The 26,927-nt window shown below is 43.1% G+C and overlaps 3 protein-coding genes across 4 annotated transcripts; 2 read left to right on the forward strand and 1 right to left on the reverse strand.

Moving 5' to 3' along the window:
* The first annotated feature begins 699 nt into the window (after positions 1-699).
* ACOD1 (aconitate decarboxylase 1) lies at positions 700-8,388 on the forward strand. 2 transcript variants are annotated; one of them, XM_059839162.1, is made up of 5 exons: positions 700-850; positions 2,221-2,382; positions 3,468-3,557; positions 5,574-5,779; positions 6,354-8,388. In XM_059839162.1, the coding sequence occupies exons 1-5, from the start codon at positions 839-841 to the stop codon at positions 7,306-7,308; spliced, it is 1,425 nt and encodes a 474-aa protein (XP_059695145.1). In that variant the 5' UTR covers positions 700-838; the 3' UTR covers positions 7,309-8,388. The 2 variants fall into 2 exon arrangements, with proteins under 2 accessions (XP_059695145.1, XP_059695144.1); XM_059839161.1 differs by lacking the exon at positions 700-850 and adding an exon at positions 1,441-1,620.
* Positions 8,389-8,935: 547 nt separating this feature from the next.
* On the reverse strand, positions 8,936-15,083 carry LOC132323680 (glutamine amidotransferase-like class 1 domain-containing protein 3, mitochondrial). The gene is made up of 4 exons (XM_059839167.1): positions 14,888-15,083; positions 12,169-12,340; positions 10,133-10,337; positions 8,936-9,229 (listed from the first exon to the last, which is right to left on the reverse strand). Exons 1-4 carry the CDS (start codon positions 14,993-14,995, stop codon positions 9,037-9,039), a joined length of 678 nt encoding a protein of 225 aa, XP_059695150.1. The 5' UTR covers positions 14,996-15,083; the 3' UTR covers positions 8,936-9,036.
* A 1,989-nt stretch (positions 15,084-17,072) lies between these two features.
* CLN5 (CLN5 intracellular trafficking protein) lies at positions 17,073-26,825 on the forward strand. The gene is made up of 4 exons (XM_059839166.1): positions 17,073-17,272; positions 19,957-20,122; positions 21,322-21,547; positions 23,345-26,825. Exons 1-4 carry the CDS (start codon positions 17,142-17,144, stop codon positions 23,854-23,856), a joined length of 1,035 nt encoding a protein of 344 aa, XP_059695149.1. The 5' UTR covers positions 17,073-17,141; the 3' UTR covers positions 23,857-26,825.
* Positions 26,826-26,927: the final 102 nt, after the last annotated feature.

Here is a 26,927-nt window from a genome sequence, read left to right on the forward strand (position 1 = left end):
TGAGGTTCCTAGACTGTTTTAGGCAGCACTTATCATGTAAGTGCAAGGCTGCAATTCTGAGATTTGATGCTTTGTTCCCTAACCTAGGTGATTTCCATACTTCAGACATGGTTACTTATTTGCTTCAGAATCATTTAGTGGCCCCTAGTCATGCTCCTGTGGGGTCTGCTCCCTTCCTGATGGGATAGGCAGGGATTTCTCACTCACTATCTATTGCTAACACACAGTGATTCATGCTGTTAAAACACTGCTAAGTGCCAAGAACTACCTTAATCCAATTTATGGCCTGAAATTCTTATGGCACACATTTCCCAAGTCTGAATGGTATGTGTTAGAGAGGAGACATATAGCAAAAGAAGAAACAAAACAAACCAAAACAAAACAAAACAAATAAACAACAGGTTGTTTAAGCTAAAACAGCCTTTGCCATCCTCAAAGTACTGGACTTTGCCATCCTTGTCTAGTACTGGACTTTTCCAGCCATGTATTACTGTGGTTCCACACAGCTCTCCATGCTACCAGATGAATCAGCTTCTATCTGGTAAGGAAGTATTACATGTATTAATTTACACAACATGTAAAGATGACTGGCTAAGTCCTATCACATGTGTCCCAGAGGTTTATAGTGCAATTAGTCAGAGGAAAATTGAAAGTGAGGCACAATAGAACATTACAGGCAGAAGAGGAAATGGGCAGGACAAGATGCATAAGTGCAAAGGCCTATATTCCTTCCCCTTCTTCAGACAGACACATATAAATAGTGAGAGGGTGAGTTCCCCTGCTCACTGACCACCACTCATTTGCTGCATCTCTCTGGGACGTGCATCACCCCTGCAGGATGTGGGCAAAGGTATGGTCTTGTTTCCTTGCACTGTAAGATGTGATTCTCTATTTAAGCTTTTGTACCCTCACTCCAAATGTTGCAGTTGCTGACCATCACACCATGGGATGTGGGGTTCACCTGCTTTAAACTGCTTGTAACTGCTTCCTTGAGATAATCTTAATGCTTCACTGCAAGTGTGAGTGAGAGCTTGTTTGTAATGGTGGGTACAATTCTGGTCACCATTGCTAGAGAAAGAGGAATGCAGTGTGAACAGCGCAATGAAAATATATGGGCACGGTAGGGGTGAGTCCATATTGCAGAGGAGAGAGCAGCACAGTCTGCTTTGTTAACTTCAGCTCAACGAAGGCCAAAAGGCAATACCAACACTCTCTGTGGATATGTGCAGGGGAGTAAAGGAAGGGCAATGAAGAGACGAAACAAAAGGAGATCATTTCCAAAGAGAGAGACGATAAATATTCACTACTGCCAGTATAAAAAAGAAACTGTTGTTTCTTTTTTAGGTTGTAAATAATGCGTACCTCTACACGTTATTTCTAATGGTCCAGGAAGTGGGACATTTCTAATGGTCCAGGAAGGGAAGTTTTAGATCATTTTCTGATATGGGTCATTGCTCAACAGGAGAGGAAAATAAATACATATAATTCCCAAACCAGCAGGATCCAGGAACAAGGAGCCACTGCTTTTCAAAGAGGCAAGATCTTGTCTGGGAGAAAAGCTGGGACTCCAGCTGAGAGTGAATTCAATGGGAGCTGGGAGCTATGAGCAGTATGTGCGAGGTATGGCTGCCAACTCCTGCCTCCTACTGAGCTCCAAGCTCAGCAAGATTTGGGATAGTAAGGCTGCCAGTCGGGGAGATTAAATCTTGCCTTCTTGTGTGGTAGTGGGTGCACTGGCTTGAAATGCTACTCTCCCACTGATTTCAATACCAACAAGTAGGTGCCATGGGAAAGACAGATGTTTTTACTTCTGTTTGGGGGATGTGTGTGTGTGAATAGTGATTAGAGATGGAGATGAGATGGGGATGAGATAGAGATAATAATCTTGCATAGTTATAGCACCTGCAGTGCATACTCTCAAGGGCTCAGGGAGAAAGCAGAAGAAATACCAAACAGAAAAGGATAATGATGAAAGCTTAAGTAAAATATAAATAACACAGTGACATTTCTGGGAATAAAAAGAGGAAGAATTCAAACCTTGGCTTTGCTGATGCAATTCATGTAAGCAGGGGCAGAAATGGCCAGTGTGCTAGACAGTAGCTCAAAAACTGAAAGCATAAAAAAAGAGAAAAGAAAAAAAAGAGGAAAGAAAATAGAGAGTTTACTTTAAATATAGAGAAATATCTACTTCTTCTTTTTCTTTATTTTTTCTCTTCCCAGACAGTTACAGGAAATTTTGCCAAGGTGATTCATGGTTTGAATGCAAATCAGTTGACAGATCAAGTAATTCAGAGAAGTAAGCGAATGATTCTGGATACTCTTGGAGTGGGGCTTCTGGGTACCAGCACTGAGGTCTGCCACAAAGTGGCACAGTACAGCAAGGTAAGCTGCCTGGCATTCGTAGCACACCCTAAGGTTTAGCTTTAAGAAGACAAGGGAAAACTTGGCCAATGAAAAGGAAATTTTGCCATGGTGAAATTATTTCACGGATGGAAAGAGAGAAATTGTGTTCTTCCCACTGGAGACAGTGAAACTTCAGTGCTCAAATTACTTTTCACTCTGGATGGGCAAAATCTCTGTATCAGTCTGTATGCTAAGATCCCCCTCTACAAACACAGTCAACTAAGAACCCCTTCCTTTCTTTCACCTATGATATCGTATTCAAAACATCAACAAATAAGCATCACTTATCACCAGCCTTTCAAATCAAAGAACTGTAAAAGAGACGGGGAGTTAGCAGTGGGTTACTTGCAGTCCATAAAACATAATTGTCTGAGGTGCATTAGCCATGCTTCTCCTCCAGTCTTGCTCTCCTCAAACTAGCAGAGTAATTGACCCTTCCCAGCACAGGGGAGTGCATCAATGAGGAGTTCAGCCCACTGTTTTATCGTTCAGACCTCCTGGGTGGACTTGGGCTCCAGAGCTCTGTGTGCCAGTTAGTCTCTTCCCACAGCGAATTCCCCTTTCCAAACCAGGGTAGTTTATGCCCTTTTATTCAGTTTGCAGCACCAGGGAGGCCATCTATCATTTACTCAGGCTCTTACTAAAACACAGAAAACAAAACCCTTTAATGGGACATCTTCCCCAACAAGATATGACAGTCCCGTCATCATTTAGGTTGGGCTTGATGATCTCTGAGGTTTTTTCCAACCCAGGTGATTCTGTGATTCTGTCAATGGGTGGTGAGAAGGGGCATGAGTGGCCAGAGGTGGTATGAAGGTATTGAGTGGCCAGGTGGGTGGTGTTGGTCTGCCCCCGAACTCTGTTTGGGTGGAATAGGACATTCTGGAAGTCAGAACAGGAAACTGACTTCCTTTTCAGACTTTCTGAAAGAACGATTCTTTTCTCATAAAAGGGAGCAGTTAGGTCCCCAGAGGACATGGTCTGCTCTCAGTTACATCAGAGATACAATGCACATTTATCCTTAGGTTCAGGACTTAGAATTAATTTATGTCAATTTGTTTCAGATCTACAGCTCAGATTTATCCAGTACCATCTGGGGCCACTTGGATTTCCGACTGCCTCCTCTGTATGCAGCTTTTGTGAATGGAGTGGCTGTAAGGGATGCTCTTTTATTTGCTCTGAAATCATACCAATTGATGCCATTCTTGCTCTATAGAGAACAGAATGTCCCAAAAATCATAGCTTATTCTGAAGCCTGCTACAAAACTTTTCTAGAAACTATTCTCCTAATGTGCTTCAACTTCCTTCCAGTGAGTCTGAACTTAAGGTATAATATATGTATGATCCAACTCAACAGCATCCCTTACACTTAATGTGGGACCTGGGGCTGTTGTCAAGAGTCAGAACTCTACAGCTTACAACCTGGCAACCTTGTAGGAAGGCTACAACCTTGCTGTAGCTGCTCAAAAACGCACCCTCTAGCTCTAGCTTATTTCACTGGGATCCGAAATTTGTGCCAACTGGCAAAGTACAGTTACAGAAAAACACAGATGCACATATAGATACATCCAGACATAATATCACAAGGCAACTTAATCTTCAGTTACAGTTTCCAAAAGCCAGCTATGTATTTTGAACATGCACTTTGTCATTAAAGCAATAACTGACTCCCCAGACATCTGTCTAAAGTCAGATTGAGGCTGAAACCATTTGAAATTGAAAGATGCACAAGAGGTGGGATAGACAAATTTGGCAATTATGCAAAACTAGGAAAGGTGACCAACCAAGGAAATAGTAATATTAAGCCTATTTAAATTAGTGTGACAACAATATCAGAGGTCCAATTTAACAGCTCATTTCCAATGTAGAGAAAATTACCTTGGAAATGAGATCTGGTACCGCTCAGCTCCTAGCAGCCCTTGTGATACTCAGATCTGGCTGTTAGCATATATATGATCAGTTTATATCTTGGTCACAGGTCAATTTAAGCACTTACTGAAGACACCAGAAACACAGGTTACAGGGTATTGGCCACAACTTTCCTTATCCTGCACTGCAGGACATCTTCCCAGATGGCATCAAAGGCTTTCAAGGCAGACACTGCATTTTCTTCTATCTGTTTAGAAACAGTCCTCAAAAATGCATAATCACAGTAGAACAGGGCAAAACCTGACTGTTGGGGAGCCTGACCACCTTCCCAGTTTGCTCTGAAGTTAAGACATGGGTGAACAGATGAGAAAGTTCAGGTTTTTGAGGTGTTTTACTATGCTACTATAAAAAAAATGCTGTCCCTAATGCTCTCAGGTCTTTGGGGGTTCTCAAAACTTTGCAGGAGGAAGGAATGTGTGTGATAAGCAATGCTTTACAGACACTGACTGCACTTTTGGGGATGATCTGCTGCCAGATCAGCAGCCATATGCCATGCTGGGAACACCTAAAACCTTCCTGAGCAGCTGGGCTCTGGGCATGAGAAAGAGAAGGCACCACTTGAGATACTCTGTTGAGCCAAGCAGCTCGTTCCACATTCAGACTGTAGCTTTCTCCTACTCCCAGCAGCTCCAGGGAACCTGTTTTCTTGTGTGACGGGTCTTCTTTCAATGTGCTGAAAATTCAGGCTAAAGCCTCCTGTACATTTGCAGGCTTGTGCCTGTTGACAGTGGATGGTTGCAGCAGAGAAGTAGCTCTGATGATATAAATTCCATTTACCAGTATTTAACTGCTACAGTTTTATGGTGCCAGTCCTAATGGCAGCATCAGTTGCAGCACTGGTGATGTAATTTCATTGTGTTTATATTTTATTATGTTTTGGGGAAAGAGAAAATTCACTCTTCACACAGTGGACCTAGAACAGCTGCTTTAATTATACCAGTCTAATGAAAGCAGCAAAAGCCAACTGCAGAAAAAAAGAATCACTGTCACACTGGTTTCAGGCTGGAACAAGTTGAATTAGAATAATTCTCCTTTGAGGAAAGATCTCTGCTGCATTGCCACTTCTCAGACAGCCATATGGGGAGTAAAGCTCTTTAAAACACTTTTGAAATTTTTGCTTTCTAAGGAAGACCTAGTTCTTTGGTTCTTTTTCATACGAGTTACACTAGTTTCATTTGACTGAGACAACCTTGCAAAGTCAGATTTTATTTCTAACATACCAATGTTTCTCTTTCCATTAGGTGCACTCAATGGACTTTGATGACACCTGGCATCCAGCCACACACCCATCTGGAGCTGTGCTCCCTGCATTGATTGCACTCTCAGAGGCCTTCCCTCAGAAGAAAAAAATCTCGGGTCTTGATCTGCTCTTAGCTTTCAATGTGGGAATAGAAGTGCAAGGCAGGTTGCTGCACTTCTCCAGAGAAGCCAGGAATATTCCAAGAAGGTACACAGAAATTTTAAAGTAGAAAGTGGAGTGGAGGTGGTTTTTAATCAGTGCTAATATACATATTTAAATGTCAGTTAACATACAGGTGGCACAGTTATTCATATTCCTAAGCTGTTTGTCTGGAAATTTTGGGAAGGCTCATCTTACACATAAATACATTTGATTCCTAACTCTGTAGCTAATAGATTTATTTTTTTTTTAAGCATTGATTAATTCACAATGAGGCAATGATCTCCCTACTTTGAATTTTTATAAATTTATAATAATATATAAATTTAAATAATAATAAATAATAAATATAACTTTATATTTGACTCTAAATTTGCTTTAAACTATGAGCAGCACTAAAGTTTCAGTTGCTTTCTGGGAAGGACTTACTGCAAGCAGCACTATTCCAGTTCTACTTTTTCCTGGGGAAAAGTGACAACTCTCAGGCCCACACGTGAATGCTGAATGCATGTTTCTTTATGGTCCAATCCATTTCCCATAACAATGAATGAAAAGCTTTCGTAGATAGTGAATTTGGGTGAATTTTTGAAATCTGGTAACGAAGATACTTTTGTTTTCTCAGGTTTCACCCACCAGCTGTGGTTGGTACGATGGGGAGTGCAGCAGCTTGTGCTAAACTGCTAGCTCTTGACCAGCTGGAATGTAAAAATGCCTTGGCTATTGCTGTCTCCTATGCAGGTGCCCCACTGGCTAATGCAGCAACCCAAATAAAGCCCCTCCACGTTGGGAATGCTGCCAAGCACGGACTGGAAGCAGCGTGCTTAGCTTTACAGGGCCTTCAAGGAAACAAACAGATCTTGGACATGGAGTCAGGGATGGGTGCCTTTTATACAGATTACAACCCAGAGACTCTGCCAACCTTGCAGTTCTACCCCTGGCTCTTGGACCAGCAAGATGTGGCCATCAAACGCTTTCCTGCTCATCTTGCAACGCACTGGGTGGCTGATGCAGCATCTTCTGTTAGGAGGAAGCTCATGGAGGGCAGTGAGAGCTTGCTCCCCCTTGATAAGATTGAGAAAGTCATTCTCAAAGTCCCTGAAGTCAAATATGTGAACAGACCCAGCCCAGCCTCAGAGCATGAAGCACGACACTCCTTCCAGTTTGTTGCGTGCTCGGCTTTGCTGGATGGCAGCATGTCAGTGCAGTCCTTTGCCAGTGAGAACGTTCACCGGCCGGCCTTGCAGGAGCTCCTCCGCAAAACACAGCTGGAGCACCCTCCTGACAACACGCCCAGCTTTGACAGCCTTTACTGCGAAGTGAGCGTCACGCTTCGGGACGGCAGCACCATCAGCGACCGCTGCACCACCTTCTACGGGCACTGGAGGAAACCTCTGAAAAAGGAAGACTTGGAGAAAAAGTTTCAATCCAATGCGCTTGGCATCCTGCCCGCAGAAGCCATGGAAGGCATTATAGAGACCGTGTACAACCTGGAAAAAGTAGAGGACTGTTCTGTATTAAGTACATTTCTATCAGGACAGTCTGCTAGAGCGCTTCCAGAGAAGCTGCGCTTCCTTTGAGTGTTCCAGCCAACAGCTACATGCTCTTCACAAAGCCAAAGCAAAATTCAGGACAAACTCTTACTCAGCAATTCAAGCATTTTTAAACAAGACTCCTGTAACACAAGAACCATATTCAGTCCAATATTGCGGGTTTTGACTAGGAAAATAATTTGGTGTTTATGTGCCCAGCTTAGCCAGGCTGAACAGAAGATCCTCTGCTGACACAGCTGACCCCAGCTATCTTTGTACTTCTAGAGGCAGAGGACTCACTGCTTGCTCACGGCACAAAAATCTCCCTGCTCCTCTGCCAAAAATCTGTGTTCTGCTTCTCCTAAGTAACTCCATACAGGAAATCCGAATTCTGGAAGAGTATGGATGTGCTGTGTCCTTGAAAATCATCATAGTCAGAAGTACAGAGAATGAAAACCTTTTCATAATTATTTCTGCAGATTTATCTCTACAACCTCCTTGAAGAGAGAAACTGTTACCTCTGAGCGTTGACATTTGCGCTAAAATAAACACAGCAGATGTAGGGAGGGGTAGCACTCGATACTCTGCAGCATGTCTCTGCATACTCTGCAGGTGTCACTGTAGCCATTGCTCTTGCACTGAGGCAGCAAAGGCCTGGGCCCAACCTGATCACAGAGTACTGAGCAGGAGGGACAGCTGCACACTCCTCATCATAAAGGCATTATTGCCCAGTTCCACCTGTTGGCTCCTCTGTGGTACAGGTCTGTTCCTGTTTTATTCCTGCCCCAGTTACATGAGACACTGAGCAGGAGATGTCAGTGTAGCAGAATGTGGGCTACACTACACTGGGCAGGAGTGACAGAGACCTGTGAGCACCAGAGCACTTCTTACCAAAGACAGCTCAGTGTCCACAGTGAACCCAGATCATGAATTCTGGGAAATTCTTGTTCCTCCAGGAGTACAAAGCCTTGCCAGACTGAGCTTCTAAGGGAAGCTGCCAACCCTGTGTTCACATTTGTAAGATCTAAGCATGGTTTATAATACATAAAAAATTGTCTTCCTCAGAGCAATAAACAATGTATGCAAAAAAAAATTACAAAATAAATCTAATTAATTTTACTAAAGAAATCTGAAGTTACTTCATTTATTAGCAAAAAACTTGTGCATTTTCCACATGCAATGCATTCATTTGTGCTGCATCTTGGTTTAAAAAGTTGTGTTACCTAGGGGCTCTGCAAAAATTTCCGAAGTCCATCAGTAATACTTGCTTAAAGACTTGCAAGGGGAAAAAAGAACCCAAATAACCACATTCTTTTATTTTTCCCCTCTGATTAGAAATCAGAATTGAACTATTCACCTATACTGATGGTAAACAGACTCATTTACAGCTACTTCACTTGTAATTGCAGCTGGGTAACAGCAGATATGAATTACTGATAACCATTAATGATGTGATAAAACCCCATTACCCATTCAGTAATTTTAAGACTGAATACATTTGGATTCATTTAAAAAAAAAACACCAAAAACAAAAACAAAAAACACAAAGGAAAGGAACTCCCCCCATCACCTTCAATATATGGTTTCTATTTTAGAAGAGAAATAAATAGGTTAAATTCAGCAGTGACCATCTGATGTATTAAACATTAAAAAACACCAAACAAACCAGGAACTGTGAAGTTTAGCAGTTGCATTATTTTATTAATTCAATCTAAGGAAGCTAAATGTTTATGCTTAGCTACACTGATTTCCTTGGAGAAGTCTGTATACTTCTAGTCAGGCAAGCTTCAGGACTTCTTGTACCATTGTTCCAATTCCATCAAAGATTTCATGCAGAGGAGCTTTGCACATGAAAGCACAGGTAGTAACTATTTTATTGGCTTTATCCACGTGGGATTCATTTACATTTTTGCAAATGTGCTTACATCCAAGCTCTGCTATAGCAGATGCCGTTTCAGCATCAGGAAATCTGTCAATAAAAATACTTTAATTAACATAAAGCAATGATACAGCCATAAAATTCTGCACACATAACTTGAATGAGAGAACTACAATATCTACGTGAGTCTTTAACTGATGATGACAAGGGAGTTGGAGGCTGCTACTATCTGATTTTCCTATCCCCTACAGACACATCAAGTGATCTAATACCTTTGAAAACAAGGTCTGAAATATGGAGCCACAATATGTCAGAAGGTACAATAGTTTTTAACAATCTTTCCTTAAGTTTGGAAGATGATACCAAGTGCAGGCATAACTGATCTTTAAAAGCTTGAGAGAAGCCAGCTGAACTTGCAACCTTCTCCAACACCTCCATGTAAAGTGTTCCTCTGGGATCTCTAGAGATTTTGATTTTTTTTTTTTCCTCTTTCTGATAAAGAAGGAACAGATTGCAATCTGTTCTGAACAGAATCCCCCACTACAGCTGCTGATAAATTTAATTCAGAAGTTTTATTGGGAGTTGACAGTTCTTGAGGCAGTACTGATTTCTGCCAGGTCCTGTTCTCATCTCCCTCCCCTAAAGTGGCCCCAAACCACTACCACCAGAAAAACTTTTATTAAAAATCCCTGAGTTAGCAGTTGGACTCGCCCATCCTAGAGAACTTTTCCAACCTAAACAATTCCATGATATCACAGATCAGTATATATCTGGTTGTAGCATCACAAGTCACCCAACCTCATGGATTCACTCTGTCTGCCCTGAGAGTTCTGTGCCTACTACTATTATTATAGTGAAAACTGTCACTAATTTTTCTTAAAAGTAACTAAGTTCCCCTAGGTTTACTGCTACCAAAGAAATTTTTGCCTAGAAGCCTGTCCATTTCCTAATCTTAATTCCAAGGAAAATCCTCGCCATCCATTTCCTTCTTACCTTCCATCTATGTTTTTATCCTGACCGACCGTAACCTCACAACCAGGAAAGACTTTGGCTGCCAGAACTGGTGATATGCAGCACAAACCAATGGGCTTTTTAGCACTGTGGAAGGCCTGGAGTGTGGAGTTCACGTGCTCATTGACAGTACAGTTCTTGCCATCTACAGCCCAGGAACACAGATTCTTTGCTACACCAAAACCACCTAAGAAAAAAATCAAACCAAAACCAAAAAGCTAAAATATAAGGCACCGCTAAAAGCTATTAAATTTGATAACAGCACACACCAAACAGAAGCTCTTTTTCACAACATAATCTTGGTATCAGTGGGACTGTTAAGTGACTGTACTGAAAGCCTTACAATGTCACTGTAACCTGTAAACAATGGGTTTACAATGTTAAAATTTTAACTGTGCACTTCTTTATACTGTGTAGGTTATATATAGGCCAGAAAGCTTAACCTTGTTTCAAAAAGTAACAAATAGACAAAGAGGAAACCTCACAATCGTCTGCTAGTCACTAGAACAGCTGTACCATCTGTTGTGCACTCAATAAGGAAGAGGGACCAGAAAACCACTACTAGTTAAAACCACAAGTATGGAGCTCATGGGAGTAATGAAAACAGGATTTGGCCCTCTATAGTAATTAACTCTAAAGTTTTACTTTGATGCTTAAGCAATTATAGAATAATTTTTCTTCTTCTCTAGAACTACTTTTCAGCTTTAAAAAAAGCCATTAACACAATAAAAAAACCACTATGGATAAAATGGACATTATAACATATGGTATTCTAAGACAAAAAAACTTGTAAATGATAACATAATTTCCTATTAAAAACAGTGCTGATTTGTCTTCATATAAATTAGTTTTAACAATCCTTTAGGTACATTTAATCTTCATTTAATTGTATAAGCAGATTGTATTTTACAGTTCCTTTGTCTGCTGGATTTATAACCATCAGAATAATCAAAGGAAGGTTATTCCACAGGGAATGTACACAGCATCAACTTTTCTCCAATAAGCATAAGGAAATTTCCACAAGTACTTCAACAGACAACATCAAGAAGCTTTGCATGTTTAATATTTTTCCTTTCCCGGTTTGCTCACTTTCAAGTGTTATCTGAAATCTCTGAGGTAAGATTTTAATTTTCAAACTAAATAGGGTTTATTTCCCTCTAACAGTTATTACAGCAATCCCCTCGAGCCTGGGTTATAACAGCATGAAATTAATGTGCAAAACATCTGTGAGCCTCTACTCACTCCTGATCAGCCCTGACATCAACTACTCACAGAGCAGGCAGAATTGTTTCTCTGTGTTATACACACACTCCCTCTGCTGGCCTTACAACAGTGTGAAAACTTCAAAATTAACACTTAGGCCCAATCATGAAGGCAGTATTTAACAGTACTATGAATATTCTGGAAACAGATCTTCAGCAAGTCATGATTTCCTCGTGATGCTCCAGCTTCCTCATTTCTAAAAATGATTACAATTACCTCTGTCTGGAATGAAATTTTGTGGTCTCTAAATGAAAAATTATCCATAAACATGTTTAGTACAACTTGATCACCAGCTGAGTGGATACATAATTAAAACAGAATGTACTCCCATCTGACATGGAACATCATCTATTTGGAAACCTGCTAGTCTGCCAACATTTTTAGAGGCCCTGAAATTAAGGCATTGCCGTGTAACTGAGTTCTGACCCTGGTTTTGTACTCTGGTCAGGGCTCCTGTCCACACGTAAGTAGTGAAGTTTTCACAACATTCAGTAAGAAGGAATGGTGGGATGCATAACTTCATACCAAAAGAACACTCTGGTATCTTAACTTAATGAACTATGAATCAATAAATATACTGAATTTAAAAAATCACAATTTTCTTTTGAAAGATGAGCTCAGCTGGTCAGAGCATAGTGTTAATAACACCAGGGTTGTGGGCTCAACCCCTGTGTGGGCCATTCACTGAAGAGCTGGACTCAATGATCCTTGTGGGCCTTCCAACACAGAGTATTTTGTGATTTTGTGATACCTACCAGGGAAAATGACAGCATCAAATTCACTAGCTTTCAGTTCAGCCAAATCCTGAATGTTTCCCCTTGCCAACCTGGCACTTTCAACTAACACATTTCTCTTCTCTTCTGCTGGACTTCCTTTTAGGTGATTGACTACATCCCTTTGCTCAATATTGGGGGCAAATATCTTCACCTAGGAAGAGAGATGAAGCAATTTTGTGAATGTAAACAAAACTAATACATATTTGTCACAATAAAGATCATTTAATGAAAAAAGGTTTTGTCCCTGAAGCCCCATATCTAAGTTAAGCAAATTCCACAGGATGAATCTAGCACATTAAATATCTAAAGCAACATATGATATATTAGGATGGGTAAACACAGGCATTCTTCCCATCCTATTCCTACAGCATTTTGACAGGAGAGTATTCTTATGCCAACATCAAGCTTACTGATTTTGCCATGGCAGATAAGCCCAAGGACAAACAGGACACCACAATTTATACCAGCAGCCCAACTGGACATGCAACTGACTCTGAAGAAAGGTTGCTCTAAACTGTTAGGGGATGAAAGTGCTTAAAAAGTTTGACATAAAAAAAGTTAAAGATGCAAATTTTACAAGCATTTCTAGAGCTAACATTGGAGTTACCAGCTGTCCTAAAACACCAGCAGCAGAAAGGAAGACCAAAACACAGGAGAACAGATTTTGGTTAGACACAAAAGGAGGACAGTGCATCAGAATATAAAGCTCTGTGACAGGCATACCACAAGGGCTGTATCACTCTGTCTGTTTTGAAGCCTCCTTTGCAAACTTCTCAGAGATGACAATTTTGTGCTAAATATGAGGGTGCTGTTGTTACCATCAGACACCTAAGTGTGGCTACACAGACAGTGACCAGCTTCTGCCATTTGAAGCCACAGATGGGACCAAAGCACACCACTACGTCCTGGCCCAGGCTTCTTTGACAAGTCCCAGCTTAACGAAGAGAGTCCAGAAACAGTGAGCAGAAAACAAGCAGGTGAACCCCAGTGAGGGCTGCAAAAGCAATCAGAAGGAAGATAAAGAATTTTAACCCATCCTCAGCTCCCCGTGGCCAGAGGAGAAGGGACAGGTCTTCAGCTTCTCCTTGCTCCTGGCTTCACAGGATCACAGAATTGTAAGGGCTGGAAGGGACTTCTGGAGGTCATCCAGTCCAACCACCCTGACCACGCAGGGTTACCTAGAAAAGGCTACACAAGAATGCAACCAGGTGGGTTTTGGATATTTCCACAGATGGAGACTCCACAACCTCCCTGGGCAGCCTGTTCCCATGATCTGCCACCCTCAATGTAAAGAAGTTCCTCCTCATGTTGAGATGAAACTCCTTGTATTTTAGTTTATGGCCATTGCTCCTCATCCAGTCACTGGGCACCACTAAAAAGAGTCTGGCACTATTGCCCCAAAAATTGGATTCATTTCCTGGTGTGTGACAAGCAAATAACTACACACTCAAGAGAGACATAGATTATTTATTTCAGTCATGCAAACCTGGGTGTTTGGTGGTATTCCACATATCAAGCACACCCACTGGAGTTTTTGTGCCATTGCCTGTACAGGGAAATTCAGAGAACTCTCCAGGTGCAGCTCCTCTGTTCCAATTGGCTGGTCATTGCCATACAAGTTTTGTATCTCCAGTTAACTTCTACACAGGCTCAGGGGAACAGTCCTCACCTGGGCAGGGCTGTCTTTGACCTGCAGGCATGACTCTTAGTCTAATAGCTTAGTTGTATTAACGAGACCCCTTTTCAGTCTTGTGTCCAGCTGCCTGTGCGACCTGAACTCCTGTCAGAGAGCCAGGCAGGTCTTTGGAGGGTGTGAAAAATGCGTATTTTATGATCAGCTTTTAGCAAATATTAAAATGAATATAATCTGTGTTATGCTAGAAAGTTATGCTGTGTTAATTCTCTTAAGTAGTGTGTTAAATATAGTTTTAGGTTATAACATAATGTTAAAATAGAAACTATGCTATGTAAGATACTTTATTCAAAGAAAGGACTCACACTGAGATAGTAGCCACAAGACACCTAATCTTTCAGAGAAAAAGAATTTATTGCTCCCTTATCAGAAGAAATTAACTTCTTCCCGCCTCGTTCAGCCATGAAGACGCCGTTAGGATTAAGAAGAAGCTGACACTGACCAGACAGAATCCTTCGTTTGAATGGAATTTATGCATCATGTATGAAGTGTATGAACATGCAATAGGCTATTGTTTTTAAGGGTTAATCCTCTGTTAACGGGTGTCCTTTTTCGGGCTTATTTTTCCAGAAAAAAGGTACCCGGACGTCCGTAACTCTTTGTTTTTATTGTCTCATATTGTCCTAATCCAAACTATCCAAATTATTATTACTCTAATTATATTGCCATTTTTATAACCATTTTATTATTATTAAACTTTTAAAATTTTAAAAACAAGTGACTGGCGTTTTTCACAGAGGGGGATGAATAAAACGGGGGGGGGACGGGGACAGCATAGAGAGGTTAGGGCTGAACGGGCTTTGTAGGGTGCAGCGGCGGCGCAGCGAGCACCGCAAACCGGGAGGGGCTCCGGTCCCACGGAGAGAGGGACTCTCAGCTGCTGTGTCGCACACCGGGCCGCACGCACACACACACACACACACACAGACATACAGACACAGACAGACACACAGACACATACATATACATACACACACCCCCTCACACTCCGCCGCCCCCCGCTACCTCCGCGCCGCCGCGGCTCAGGTGCACCAGCGCCGCCGACGCCTCGTGAATCTCGCTGCCATCAAAGACGCCACAGCCGGCGAGTACCAGCGCCACCCGCTTGCCCATGGCAGCCGCCCCTCAGGCCCGGCAAGAAGCTGCGCCAGGCGGCGGGCCCGGGCCTGGCACCACTGCCCCAGTCCCGGCTCCTCCTCCTGCTCCTCCTCCCGCGCCTGCGCCGCCGGGCTCCGCCGCCGTCTCCATCTTCCGCCAGCGTACGGGCGGACGGGGCGGGAAATAAATGAGGAAGTCTGGAAAGCAAAGGGCATGTGTCTCTAGTTTTAAACAAAAGGGTTTCAGACATATTTTCGGCCTCGCGGCTGGCCTGGTCTGCGCCCCGCAGCGGGGCTGTGACGGGCGGGTGCCGCACGGTGACCCTCGGTGTGCTGCAGAACGCGCGGGCCCTGTCGCTGGTCCCAAAGGGCCTCGCAGAGCCTCAGGGGGTGCCTGTGAGGTGCGTTTTGTTTGGTGGGTTTGTTTTGCGCCTAGGGATATAATTGTGTAATGAAAATCGGCTTCCAAATTGCTTTGAAAGCCAAAGAAAAAAGTGGAATTTGGTAAGAGGCCTGCGGTACTGCTGGGCCCTGATGCTGTTTGTTTCAGTGACTCCACCTAGTCCTTTTTTCTCCCTCAACCTCATGCCGGGTTTCAGGGAACTGCTCCACTTTATCAGGGAAAACTGAGGAATTTCAGCATATGAAACTTTCTTCCTTGATCCACTCCCAGCTTAATCCCTTAGGGCATTGCTTTAGTGAACTAAAAAAGAAAGAATACATCCCATGTCTCCTCCTTAGTACTGTGCACACAAATGCCACACCAGGGATCAGCTGCATTGAATTTTACGAAGATCTCTCAGTATTTTTGAAACTGATATTCAGTAGCCTATCCTGCATTTTTATGAAGGATGCAGGGTTTTCCACCTGCAGTTTTCTTTGAATATATATAGCCTAGCACAGTGCTGACTAGAGAACTGATTGTTCTTTAGGGGCTCACAAGAAATGAGCAGGGATGTTTTTCTGGCTCCTGATGGTCAAAAGTCCACAGCACAGTTATTAATTACCCAGTGAGTAGCATACACCAGTGTTTTCATCTGGATGCCAACTACTAAACTTAGCCTCCTGGACTCTGATGCCAGAATAGCCAGTTTTGAACTCTACTGAGCTGGAAGAATCTGTGTTTTCTGCAGGGATCCTGCTTACAAACCTGTCTTCACAGTTTCTCTTAGTTCATCTGCAAGATAGCTTTCACCATTACCATAAAGATGAGAAAATAAACTGCTATACGATTCCTGTAATGTGTTACAATTTGAAAAAGTGTTCTGAAACGGATGATGGATATACAAACTTAGCTTGAAGCCCTGAAAAGTTTCAGACAAGATTTCTGGGCAGTCTGAAGTGGCTCAGGGTTACAGGGTTTATCACAGCAAAAGCCTCTCTGCCATTTGGTGAAGCCTCAAGTCATCATCTTGGGGCCAGGCCCAGAGGTCACCCCATCAGTAGGTTCTGGGTGTGGGGATGGGCACTTAATGTGCCTTTAGAGAATCACAGAATCAATTAGGTTGGAAAAGAGCTCTGAGATCATCGAGTCCAGCCTATGATTGAGCACCCCATGTCAACTACACCATGGCACTCAGTGCCTCCTCAGTGCTGCATCCAGTCTCAAATACCTTCAGGGACAGTAACTCCACCACCTCTCTGGGCAATCCATTCCAATATCCAATCACCACTTCTGTCAAGAAATTCTTCCTAAATCTCCCCTGGTGCTGCTTAAAACTGTGTCCTCTCATCTTGTCACTGATCACCTGTGACAAGAGACCGACCCCGACCTACAACTTCTTTTCAGGGAGCTGTACTGCTCCTCGCGGGACTTGTGCTCCAGACCCTCCACCAGCCTTGACGCGTCTCCAAAGCAATATGTGAAACGCAGACGATCCCTACTCCAGCTAAACGGTAACGACGTGTAGTTCCTTGGACCTCCAGAAAACTCAGTCGCAGTTTGGCCGGCTGACGTTTCTCAGGGATGACTCTGCACACGACTGGCTTCCCTCGGGAGAAGGAGGAAAAGCACCCCCGCTCGGCCAGGCCCTGCTCGCAGCCCGGGCTCGGCGGGCACCGCCGGCCTCCCCGGCCCCGTGGGCGGGCGCGGGGGCGGCCCCTTCCCGCCCGGCCTCCTCCGGCCCGGCCGCTTCCCCCGCAGCTCCGGGCCCGGCTCTGCCATGGACGCCGCTCGCAGCTCCCGGCTGCTGCCGCCGCTGCTGCTCCTCCTCCTGTTGCTGCTGGCGCCGTGGGGGCCGCGTGTGTCGGGGGAGCTCCGCTCGCTGCGGCGGCGCTGGCCGGTGCCCTACAGGTGAGTGCCGCAGCAGGGCCTCGGCCGGCCCGCCAGCGCCGCGCTGCTCCTGCTTCTCTGTGCATTAGCCTGGAGAGGCCGTGGGAAGCTTCCCCTTTCTAATCTCGGGGTGGTGATCATTGACAAGGGTTTGGCTGGTTTGGCTCGCCGAGGAAGCCGTAGTGCCATGCCGGGCCGAGAGCTGCTCTTGGTCTTAGCAGCGGGAGGGATGGGTTCCCCGGGAATGACTGCCCGCAGTTAAACACGCTCCTTAATGCCCGCAGAAAAGGTGGTGGTGGGGAAATTGAGGTACGAGTTTTTTTACTTTGTAAGTTTAACTTAACGTCATGCTTCGTGACAAATGAAACGGTACAAAATCCTGTTCGCTGCTCCAGAGCTGCCTGACCTCCAGAATTCCTGGGTGTGTTGGGCCACAGCTGCACATTGTGGCGTGAAAATAGCGATAGATTTGGCCATGCCGAGGAAATGAGCCCCTTCAGAAGAAGCACTGCGCTTGATTGTGTATTTTGCGCGGGTTTGCTGTTTGTAAAGGGAGTAGTTATCAATGTTTAACTGCAGCTTAATAATGCACACGTGAAATTTTGAGAGGCTGTTACACAATTCCCAGCAGTTACATTTCTGTCAGGTGATGCCTGAAGGAGCTGATCTTGCAGCTATGAGTTGTTGGGATTTTCCAGCAAGTTCGGGAGTTACAAGACTGGGCCTTGGGATGGTCAGATTTGGAGAACAATCCTGTTGGTGGGGGATGCTCAGAAATGTGGGGTTTCAGTGTTTCTTAACATGCTTGTTACCTTCTTGTCACATGCAGTGCAAGGGGTAATTGAAAATGTAAGGTATGCAAGCTAGAAATAGGACTTTAATGTGTGGTTGGCCTAAGTTTTTGTTTTCTGTATGTTTTTTTCAGACATACTTGTTAGGGTTTGGGGATTGCTTTTCCCTTATTTTTCTTTTCTTCCCCCCCCCCACCCCCAGCTAACCAGACAAGATCTAGAAAAGCTGTGCATGCCAATTTGTTGTGGTATCAGGAATATAGGAGTGCTGTTTTAAGTGAAATACAGGAGTGACTCTAAAGGAACTTGGAACAGGAAGACTTGTTGCAGTGGGTTGATCCTGGCTGGATGCCAGGTGCCCACCAAAGTCACTCCATTGCTCCCCTCCACAAGTGGATGGGGAAAGGAAAATACAGCAAGGTATTTTGAGGGTTCACAAGTTAAGAGATCACTAACCAGATGCCGTCACAAGGCAAATTATACTCAGCTTTGGGGTATTAATTGAATGTATTGCTAAAAAAATCAGAGCAGAATAATAAGAAGTAGAATAAATCTTAAAAACACCTTTGCTCCACCCCTCTCTCCTTCGAAGGTTCTGCCTCCTCCCCCTAGCGGTGCAGGGAGATGGGGAGTGGGGTTCAGGCTCATTTCATCAGATGCTGTTCTGCCACTGCCAGGGAGAGGAGTCCTTCCCCTACTCCAGCGTGGGGTTGTTTCCCCAGGAGACAGTTTTCCATGAACTTTTCCATCCTGAGTCCATCCCACAGGCAACAGTTTTTCATTAACTGCTCCAGCATGGGTCTCTCTTCCATGCAAATCTTCAAGCACAGTCTGCTCCAACATGGATCCCCCAGAAGGTCACAAGTCCTTCCAGGAAGCCTGCTGCAGCATGGGCTCCTCTCTCTATAGGTCTGCAGCCTGCTCTGTGGGGTCAAAGCATCCTTTAAGGGATCCACCTGCCCCAGTGTGGGTTTGTTCCACAGGCTGCAAGGGAATCTCAGCTCCAGCTCTTGGAGCAGCTCCTGCTCCTCCTTCTTCACTGACCATAGTGTCTGCAGGGCTGTGTCTCATATGTATTCTAACCCTGCTCTTCTCCAGCCACGATTACATTAGTGCAGTAACTTTTTTTAACTTCTTCAATCTGTTATCACAGAGGTGTTGCTGTCATTCCTGATTGTCTCAGCCCTGCCCAGTGCAGGATCCATCCTGGAGCTGGCTGCATTTGGCCTTGCCTGACATGGAGCAAGCTTCTGGCAGCTTCTGACAGAAGCCACTTCTGTAGCCACCCTGCTACCAAGACCTGCCCACCCCCCTCCCCCACTTGTCAAAAATGTTCTTTGCTGTTTGAATATAGTGTGATAAGGAAGTGGATTGGGTCTTCAGTTTTTGAAGTTTAACTGGAATGAAATAGAAACAACGATCCCAGCTATGTACTTAGACCTCTTTATCTAAATTAGCATAGACAAATTAATTATTTTTCTGAACTTGGCAATGTTGTAGAGTCAAAATAGCTGCATCTGGGGACCTCTTACTATAAAATAGCAAGAACAAATTGGTCAATCCCCATGTAAATAAATTGCCAGGAGAATGTTTTTGAGGCAGATCTCAAACTATGCTTTACTCAGCATTTGTGTGTCTGATCTTTGTATGTCACCCTTTGTAATCCACACTATTTCCACTCCTTCACGATCAGTACAACGTGACTTCCATTTGTGAGCCTTAAGTCCTGTTTCTGCAGATGTGCACCCCAGCAGCCTTATGAACTTGTGTACTCCAAGTGTGGCAGTGTCTGGGTCACAGAATCTGTCTCATGGGGTGCTGGACACGTAAGCTGTTCCCCTCAGGAAGCTGTGACGGTTACTCCAGCTGCAAAGCTGTGCTTGTCATTCTGTGTGCTTCTCTTTTTCAACACAGGCGCTTTGATTACCGTCCAAAAACTGATCCTTACTGCCAAGCTCGCTACACCTTCTGTCCCACTGGCTCTGCCATCCCACTTATGAAAGAAGAGGATGTCATTGAAGTCTATCGATTACAGGCTCCAGTATGGGAATTCAAGTACGGGGACCTACTAGGACATTTGGTAAGGTGACGTTTTTAACAAAGTTAGAGTGACGAATTCAGCTGAATTTAATAGCAGGTGTTAAGGTTGGGATATGCTTGTATGGAAGAATATTAGACCACGCAATTAGAGCTAGGCTATCTGCAGGGAGGATACTCAACACTAAGTTTCAAACAAAACGTACAGGATTCAGCTCAGCTAAAGACAAGAGCATGACCAGCATCGTTTGAACACATTCCCCTCTGTAGCTGCATAATAAATGCTTTGTATACACACACCATTATGTCTTGGATGTCTTTTCTTCTGTGCTATCACTATATCAAGAATATACTTTTATTTGTCCCCTTATATCAGGTAAAATAGTTGCTTAGTGTATTAATTTTTCTCTTCTTAAAAACTCATGTATTTGCTTGGACATTGGTATCTGTCAGGAGCAGACAGCCAGCTGGTCAGAATGGTGGATCATGAGAAATTGGTTGCTTTTGCAGTTCTTTCTTGAGTGTTATGATGAGTATGGAATTGAAGTCTCCATTCATGGAATCATGCAAACATGAAGTCTCAGCTTTAGGAATATTTATAGTTATAGCAGTAGCAAAATTAATCTTCAAACCATGATTCCTAATTATTAAAGAAATGTTAGTGAATCAAAACCAAGCACAAAGAGTTAAAAATGGAAGTAGATTCAAATGTTATCTCAGTTGTTAACTAAGTTTGGATTTATGTTTTACTCTACAGCTTTTAAATGAAGTATTTATATAATTAGTAATATAATAATTAATTATTATATATTAGTAATATAATAATTAATTATTATTGTATATAATTATTTATATAATTTTATGGCATTTATTAGAAAGATCTAGTTTTGGTAACTTGGTTCTGCTCCTTATTTCTCTGATACCCCCATGAAGTTAAGGATTCAGAAGACAGCTTGAGTCTTGATTATGAGCTCCCACTGAGTATCTGCTTCCAAGTGACAGAATTTACCATGGATGGATAGACAACCACTGAGACAGCATGATGCTCTGAATAGAAGTCTGTGTGTCATGCTGTCTGGTGTGTTGTGCTTCAGTGTTACTGAATCCAAGATGTTACAGAAACTCCCTGCCCTCTTCTCTGTTACAGAACAGCTCCTGAGCATCTTACCTTCTGTACAGGTCAAGCTAAAGTTATGAAATAAATGTTTTGGTGGTTTGGTTCTTTGTTTTTTTATTTTCCAGAAAATTATGCATGATGCTGTGGGTTTCAAGAGCTCTCTAACAGGCAAAAACTACACAATGGAGTGGTATGAGCTCTTTCAGCTTGGGAACTGCACATTTCCACATCTGCGGCCTGGCATGGATGCACCATTCTGGTGTAACCAGGGAGCTGCCTGCTTTTATGAAGGAATAGATGATGCACACTGGAAGGCAAATGGAACTTTAGTTCTTGTGACCACAATATCAGGTAGATTTTTAGATGCTTTGGATAATGTTAATACGAAATATAGAGTCAGCCTTGTCTTCTGTAAAGCAGTATCTTTTAATTTATGTTCTGTATGTTATTAGATGCATTAGTCAATGATGCTAATTTCAAACACTCTGTTGAATACAGAAAGTGGCATGAGGCTGCTGCCTTTTGAACATTTCACACTGGAGAGTTGTTAAGTGAGAGTCATTGGGTGTTGCTGTACAAAAACACTTGAGTCTCTTGAGTGTAAAAATAGCAAAACAGCTTAAACAGAGTCATTATGGGCTCTTTTCATATGGCTTCACCAAAACAAAATCTTCTATTGTGAAGTGGCAGATGACTGCTGAGATAGAAAAACTGTTGAAAAACATGTTCATTATTGAGCAAACAAATAAGGCATATTTAGAAACAATCTCAAAGATATAAAAATATTAATCTCTATTTCTGTCCCCCTCATTATGTGTCCTAAAAACTGTGAAAATGTCCCCAGTAATAGGTCTCTGTTAGATGTTGTAGAACAAACCTAGGCCTTACACTTCAAAATGCATAGGTGATCACCAGAAGAGTTTCCTGCTGTATACTGATCACTGCAGTCCTAAAATAAAAAGGTCATTCAAATAAATCTGATTGATTGCTCTAGCAATAGAGTGAATGACTTCCAAAAAAAGTTCACTGAGGACTTGGAGAATTACATTTTGGATGATGAAAACTTCTTAGTTTCTGAAGTTGGTGCAGTGTGCAAGACACAGTGGAGAGTCATCTTACAGCTCTTGTGATGTGGTGCTTTGTGCGTGCCCAGTTCCACCCTTAGTGCTTTGCTGGCCTCAGTCTCTGCATAATCTATCCAGTGCTGCTAAGAAATTCTAGGCAGTTCTTTAAACAAGGAAGTAAAGTGGAGATGCTTTCCTGTGTTTGTAGTTTGTGACTGAAGTATTTGATGCCTGATACAGTTGAATTCTTTTGTATGAATACCAAGTTAAGATTTTTCATGCAGCTGGAGAACTTGTCATGCTTCCTTTCTCTGTGGATTATTTGAGGCCCAAGAAAGGTGAGGCTACACTGGTGCCTCATGGAGGCATAGTTACAGTGTTCCTCACCTTTCTCGCTTTCCATTTCCATGAAACAAGGAAGTAGCATCTCTGAGAGTTTTCAGTTGTCTGAATTTCACAATAACTGTCAGATTTCTAGTCAGAGAGGGTGAGTGGATGCAAGCACAGATGAACAGCATAATGAGCTGAACTTGCTCCCTTCTTCCCTTGAGACCTGGCAAAAAGCATCCCATCTTAGTGGTCTTACACCCCATTCATAATTTCGCTCAATTCAGCTTTGCCAGCTGTGGAGCTGCTAAATCAGCAGGGTGTCTCAGTCTGCATCTCTTTTATGAAGAAACATGAAAATTTCTGCTCTGAATTTTTGAATTTACTTAAAACTTGAAGTGCAGAAATGTCTGTTGGTCTGGTGAGCATTTTGCCAGCATCTCTTGTACTGTACTGCCTCTGTCCTGTTGATCTGAATGGATAATGCCAAATGAGAAGTGTCACAGTTCTGTGGTGTTTGAATGTTCTGGCATAGTAGCAGGAAAAGGAATTACAGTTTAAATAATCTGCATGTAAATGCAGTGTATTCAGTGGGTTATCCCTTGCCTCTCTGACCTAAGCCTTGTGTCTGTGTATGGTGAGGTAGTGTAGGTAAACTTTTTCAGGGGAGGCAGGTGAACCTTTAAACAGATGGAAAATATTTTGAATCCTGCATTTGTTACCTCATCTCTGCAATACTTACTTTCATCTCTTACAGGAACCATGTTTAATGAAATGGCACAATGGGTAAAATACGACAATGAGACTGGCATTTACTACGAGACCTGGACGGTTCAAGCAAGTCCTGACAAAAAGTCTACAGTGTGGTTTGACTCTTACGAGTGCTCCAAGTTTATACTGAGAACCTACCAGAAGCTAGCTGACTTAGGAGCTGTATTTAAGAAGATACAAACAAACTACACAAGCATAATTTTATTCAGTGGAGAACCTATATATCTGGGGAATGAAACATCTATTTTTGGACCACAAGGAAACAAGACACTGGCAGCAGCTATAAGAGACTTTTACAATCCATTTAAACCTCATCAGAGTGTCAGGGAGTTTTTCATGGATCTTTTCAAAATAATTGATCGTGTTATCTTGAATCATCAGTTTTACCTTTTCTACAACTTGGAATACTGGTTTTTACCTATGAAGTCCCCTTATCTCAAAATAATTTATGAAGAGGTCCCTTTGCCTGTTGGAAGCAAAGCATTCTTTGGTGTATGACTGCCTACTGAAGGACAAAACTTGCCTTTATGGCAAAATATTCTTAAGGATTTTGCGGCACTACCATGATGGTGTGAAGGGGTTGTATGTTTCACTGCTGACTGTAAAAAAATTGTGTCAGACAGGCTTTGCTGTACCAGGTGAAAGACTGCATTTTTTTTCTTACGACTTCTATAACACACTCATGAACGCTTCAGCATCTCTGACCTGGCCAGCTTTTGTGTAAGCATGGCCCCCTGCTGCCGGAGGGGAGACTGCAGTGGCTCCTCTGGCTGAGCTCTGCAGTGCCAGAGGGGGAATGGGGAGGCAGCTGCCTGCTCTTGGCTCAGCTGCTCTTCAGATGCATGGCCACGCGGCAGCAGATGTCACCTGGCCACCAGCAGAGGTGGGACACAAGTTACAAGGACTAACTCGCTCAACATGAGTGTCTAGATGTGTCCAGTTCCTTCAACATGTGCCTTACACTGATGTTCGTGTAGTTCTTTGGTCTGTATGGCTGTGGCCTATGAACTATTCTCTGGTATTCTGGAGGATAGCATGGGTGATACTTTTTCACCACTTTGCTTCCTTCAGCTGCACTGTAAACACTATACAGATGGCTCTTCTTCAGTTTCATGTGTGTTCTGTGCCACAGATAAAAGCCAAACTGCCTGCCTTGATGTCAACTCATGCATAATTGCAGTGTTCTATTCTCCAGTCTACTATCTTGAAGTCTACTCGAGACTTCAGTTGGGTCAGTTTCATAGATCTTGTGTATATTCCTTTCAAATTTTTTAAAAAAACATAGAAATCTTAATATGAAAGAAGTAATGACAGTGCTAGCAGTGATGTTTGCAGTAGTGGTGCTGTGCTAGTTGTGCTGTCCTTGAGTCCTGTTCCAGGCTCAGCTTAGAGTACTTTGGTAACTACTTACTTTTCTTTAAAGCCAAGGGACCAAAGCCCAAGAAATGCTGGCTTTTTGGAAACTACTGAGGTGCCTGCACACTGAATAAGCACAGCTGCAGCAATGTAATCATCTCAAAGTGTTCACTCCTTGCTGGGATGTTTTTTTTAAGGTAGCTGTGGGATGAATTGTGCTCCTGCAGAGGTTATTGCTGCCTTGTGGCCAAGTAGAAGCACAGGAACACAACTCTGCAGTTTCATTTGGCTTGAGCCAAGCTAATGCCTGCTGCAGCCAGAGAGCAGAGTTACACAGTGCTTGGATTCAAACAATAAGAATGGCAGAAAATTACCCTTGCATTCAGAAAGTCACTAAAATTAATTAGTTGAATTGCATTATCATGTAATGGGACAAGCATGAGAGGTAATTGGAGAAGAATGAGAGGATGAGCACACCTCTCTTCAAGTTGCTACCTCCACAGTTAGGTGAAACTTCATCTTTTACCACAGACTGAAAGATCTGAGTCTTCTTAGCCAAAGTCACAGGCCCTTGTGACTGAGCTCAGCTTTGGATTAAGACACTTGTCATGGTTTCACCCCACCCAGCAATCAAGCATCACACAGCACCGCCAGGAAGGTAATCCAGGAGGCTCTAGGGAAATCAAAGGGCCTGCACCAAGCCCATCCACAGAAGTTACATTCTCATTTATGTCTCTGAAACCTTCAATGTTGTTAAACCCGCTTCTGTCTTCCTACGAACATCACAAACCACTGTTTAAAGCTCTGAAGGGGAAATAGGATCACAGAACCAAGCTTATAGATCACACTGCCAGTGATGTAGGGATGCCTCCATGCAGTCATATGTGTCCGTTTCACACTTTGAACACTAGCCTCAGTTTAAAGGTACTAATTGTCAATGCAGGAGTTGCCCTTTGTCTCCTCCTCATAAGGAGTTGCCCTCGTAAGTTCCTTCTGAGGCCAGTATTTATGAGAGAGCTCTCACTTCCTTTGCTTCTCTCTCCTGTGGGGGTTTGTGTGTTAATTAGTTGTTCAGACTGAATGCACAGCTGGGTGGGAATAAACTCCACCAGTACAAACTGCAGTCCTGAAGGAGGTGCTGTTGTTGCAGTTAAACTGGAATCACTGCACTGGAATGAGCTGAAGTTGTTGAGTGCAGTGCTGTCTTGTAGGTAGAATCCACAATCCTTGAGTTAGGCCTACAGAGTTAGATCCAAAAAAACCAGAGCGATGATGAATAGGCTAATTCTGCAAAGTTTAGACAAGCTGAGAATACATCCATAAAAATGAAACTTTTAAAACTTAAAAAGGAAGCATTAGATGTCACAGCTTCTGTGAACCTGATGATTTGCTTGTGACTGAAAACCACCTATTCACCTCAAACACTTAAGGATGACCTCCTCCTGAAAGTCACACAGGGAGCAGTAGGGAGGATCTCACCTCATTTCACTCACAGCCAGGTGGTATTAGCACTTGCCCAACAGTAGGAACCAGGGCACTGTCCAAACTGCCAGGCTCAAAGATAAGCCTGGCATTATGTCACTCTCACTCCGTCTTTACTCACATTTTGAATACAGGACTTGTTCATCACTTCAGACTGTGCTTGGTTCTGCTCCCTGCTCTCATGCACGTTGCACTTGAGGGCAAAAATATACAATCATTCTGTACTACAATGATTTGGTAGTCTGCACAGTGGTCTTGTACAAAACTGCTGCATTGTCACACTTGTGGGCTGCTCGGGGTTGTAAGCCATGAGAGTTCTCCAGCAAAGCAGATCCTGGCTGATCATCCATCAAGGTCAAACGGAGTGTGCTGCTCCTGTTTCTTAAAGCACCGCACAATGAAAGTCACTGTACCAATGTTCTCTGTCTTCCCCCTCACAAACCCACCCCCGGATGTCCTGGATCAGGAGAGCTGCTGCCTTCAGTATCTTAACTTGTAACTACGTGGATTCAGAGGTAAGATTTGTCACTGCACACATTAACTCCTACCCAAAACTGGACAACCAAGCCAACACTTGAGTTTTGTTTTTCTGATAATAAGAAATAAAGGTGAGCTTGGGGAAAATGATACATCTATGACACTCACGTTCCTGTTTCTAGTGAACTTTGTGAGTCTGTGATACTCATTACTACTTGTGCCATGATTTTTATCTATTTGAATTGTTTCAACAT

Source organism: Haemorhous mexicanus, chromosome 2 (genome assembly GCF_027477595.1).
Source record: "Haemorhous mexicanus isolate bHaeMex1 chromosome 2, bHaeMex1.pri, whole genome shotgun sequence".
In the NCBI taxonomy this organism is placed as follows: Eukaryota; Metazoa; Chordata; class Aves; order Passeriformes; family Fringillidae; genus Haemorhous; species Haemorhous mexicanus.

Bases quoted from the DNA above. Each gene is read 5' to 3' on its own strand.
- ACOD1 (XM_059839161.1), top strand. The intron at 3,558-5,573 runs GTAAGGGATGCT...TCTTTCCATTAG, and splicing joins CTTTTGTGAATGGAGTGGCT to GTGCACTCAATGGACTTTGA. The intron at 5,780-6,353 runs GTACACAGAAAT...TTGTTTTCTCAG, and splicing joins GCCAGGAATATTCCAAGAAG to GTTTCACCCACCAGCTGTGG.
- LOC132323680 (XM_059839167.1), bottom strand. From the start codon at position 14,995: ATGGGCAAGCGGGTGGCGCTGGTACTCGCCGGCTGTGGCGTCTTTGAT. The intron at 10,338-12,168 runs GTAGGTATCACA...TTTTTTTCTTAG, and splicing joins TGATGCTGTCATTTTCCCTG to GTGGTTTTGGTGTAGCAAAG. The intron at 9,230-10,132 runs GTAAGAAGGAAA...TTTTATTGACAG, and splicing joins GATAAAAACATAGATGGAAG to ATTTCCTGATGCTGAAACGG.
- CLN5 (XM_059839166.1), top strand. From the start codon at position 17,142: ATGGACGCCGCTCGCAGCTCCCGGCTGCTGCCGCCGCTGCTGCTCCTC. The intron at 20,123-21,321 runs GTAAGGTGACGT...TTTATTTTCCAG, and splicing joins GGGACCTACTAGGACATTTG to AAAATTATGCATGATGCTGT. The intron at 21,548-23,344 runs GTAGATTTTTAG...CATCTCTTACAG, and splicing joins TCTTGTGACCACAATATCAG to GAACCATGTTTAATGAAATG.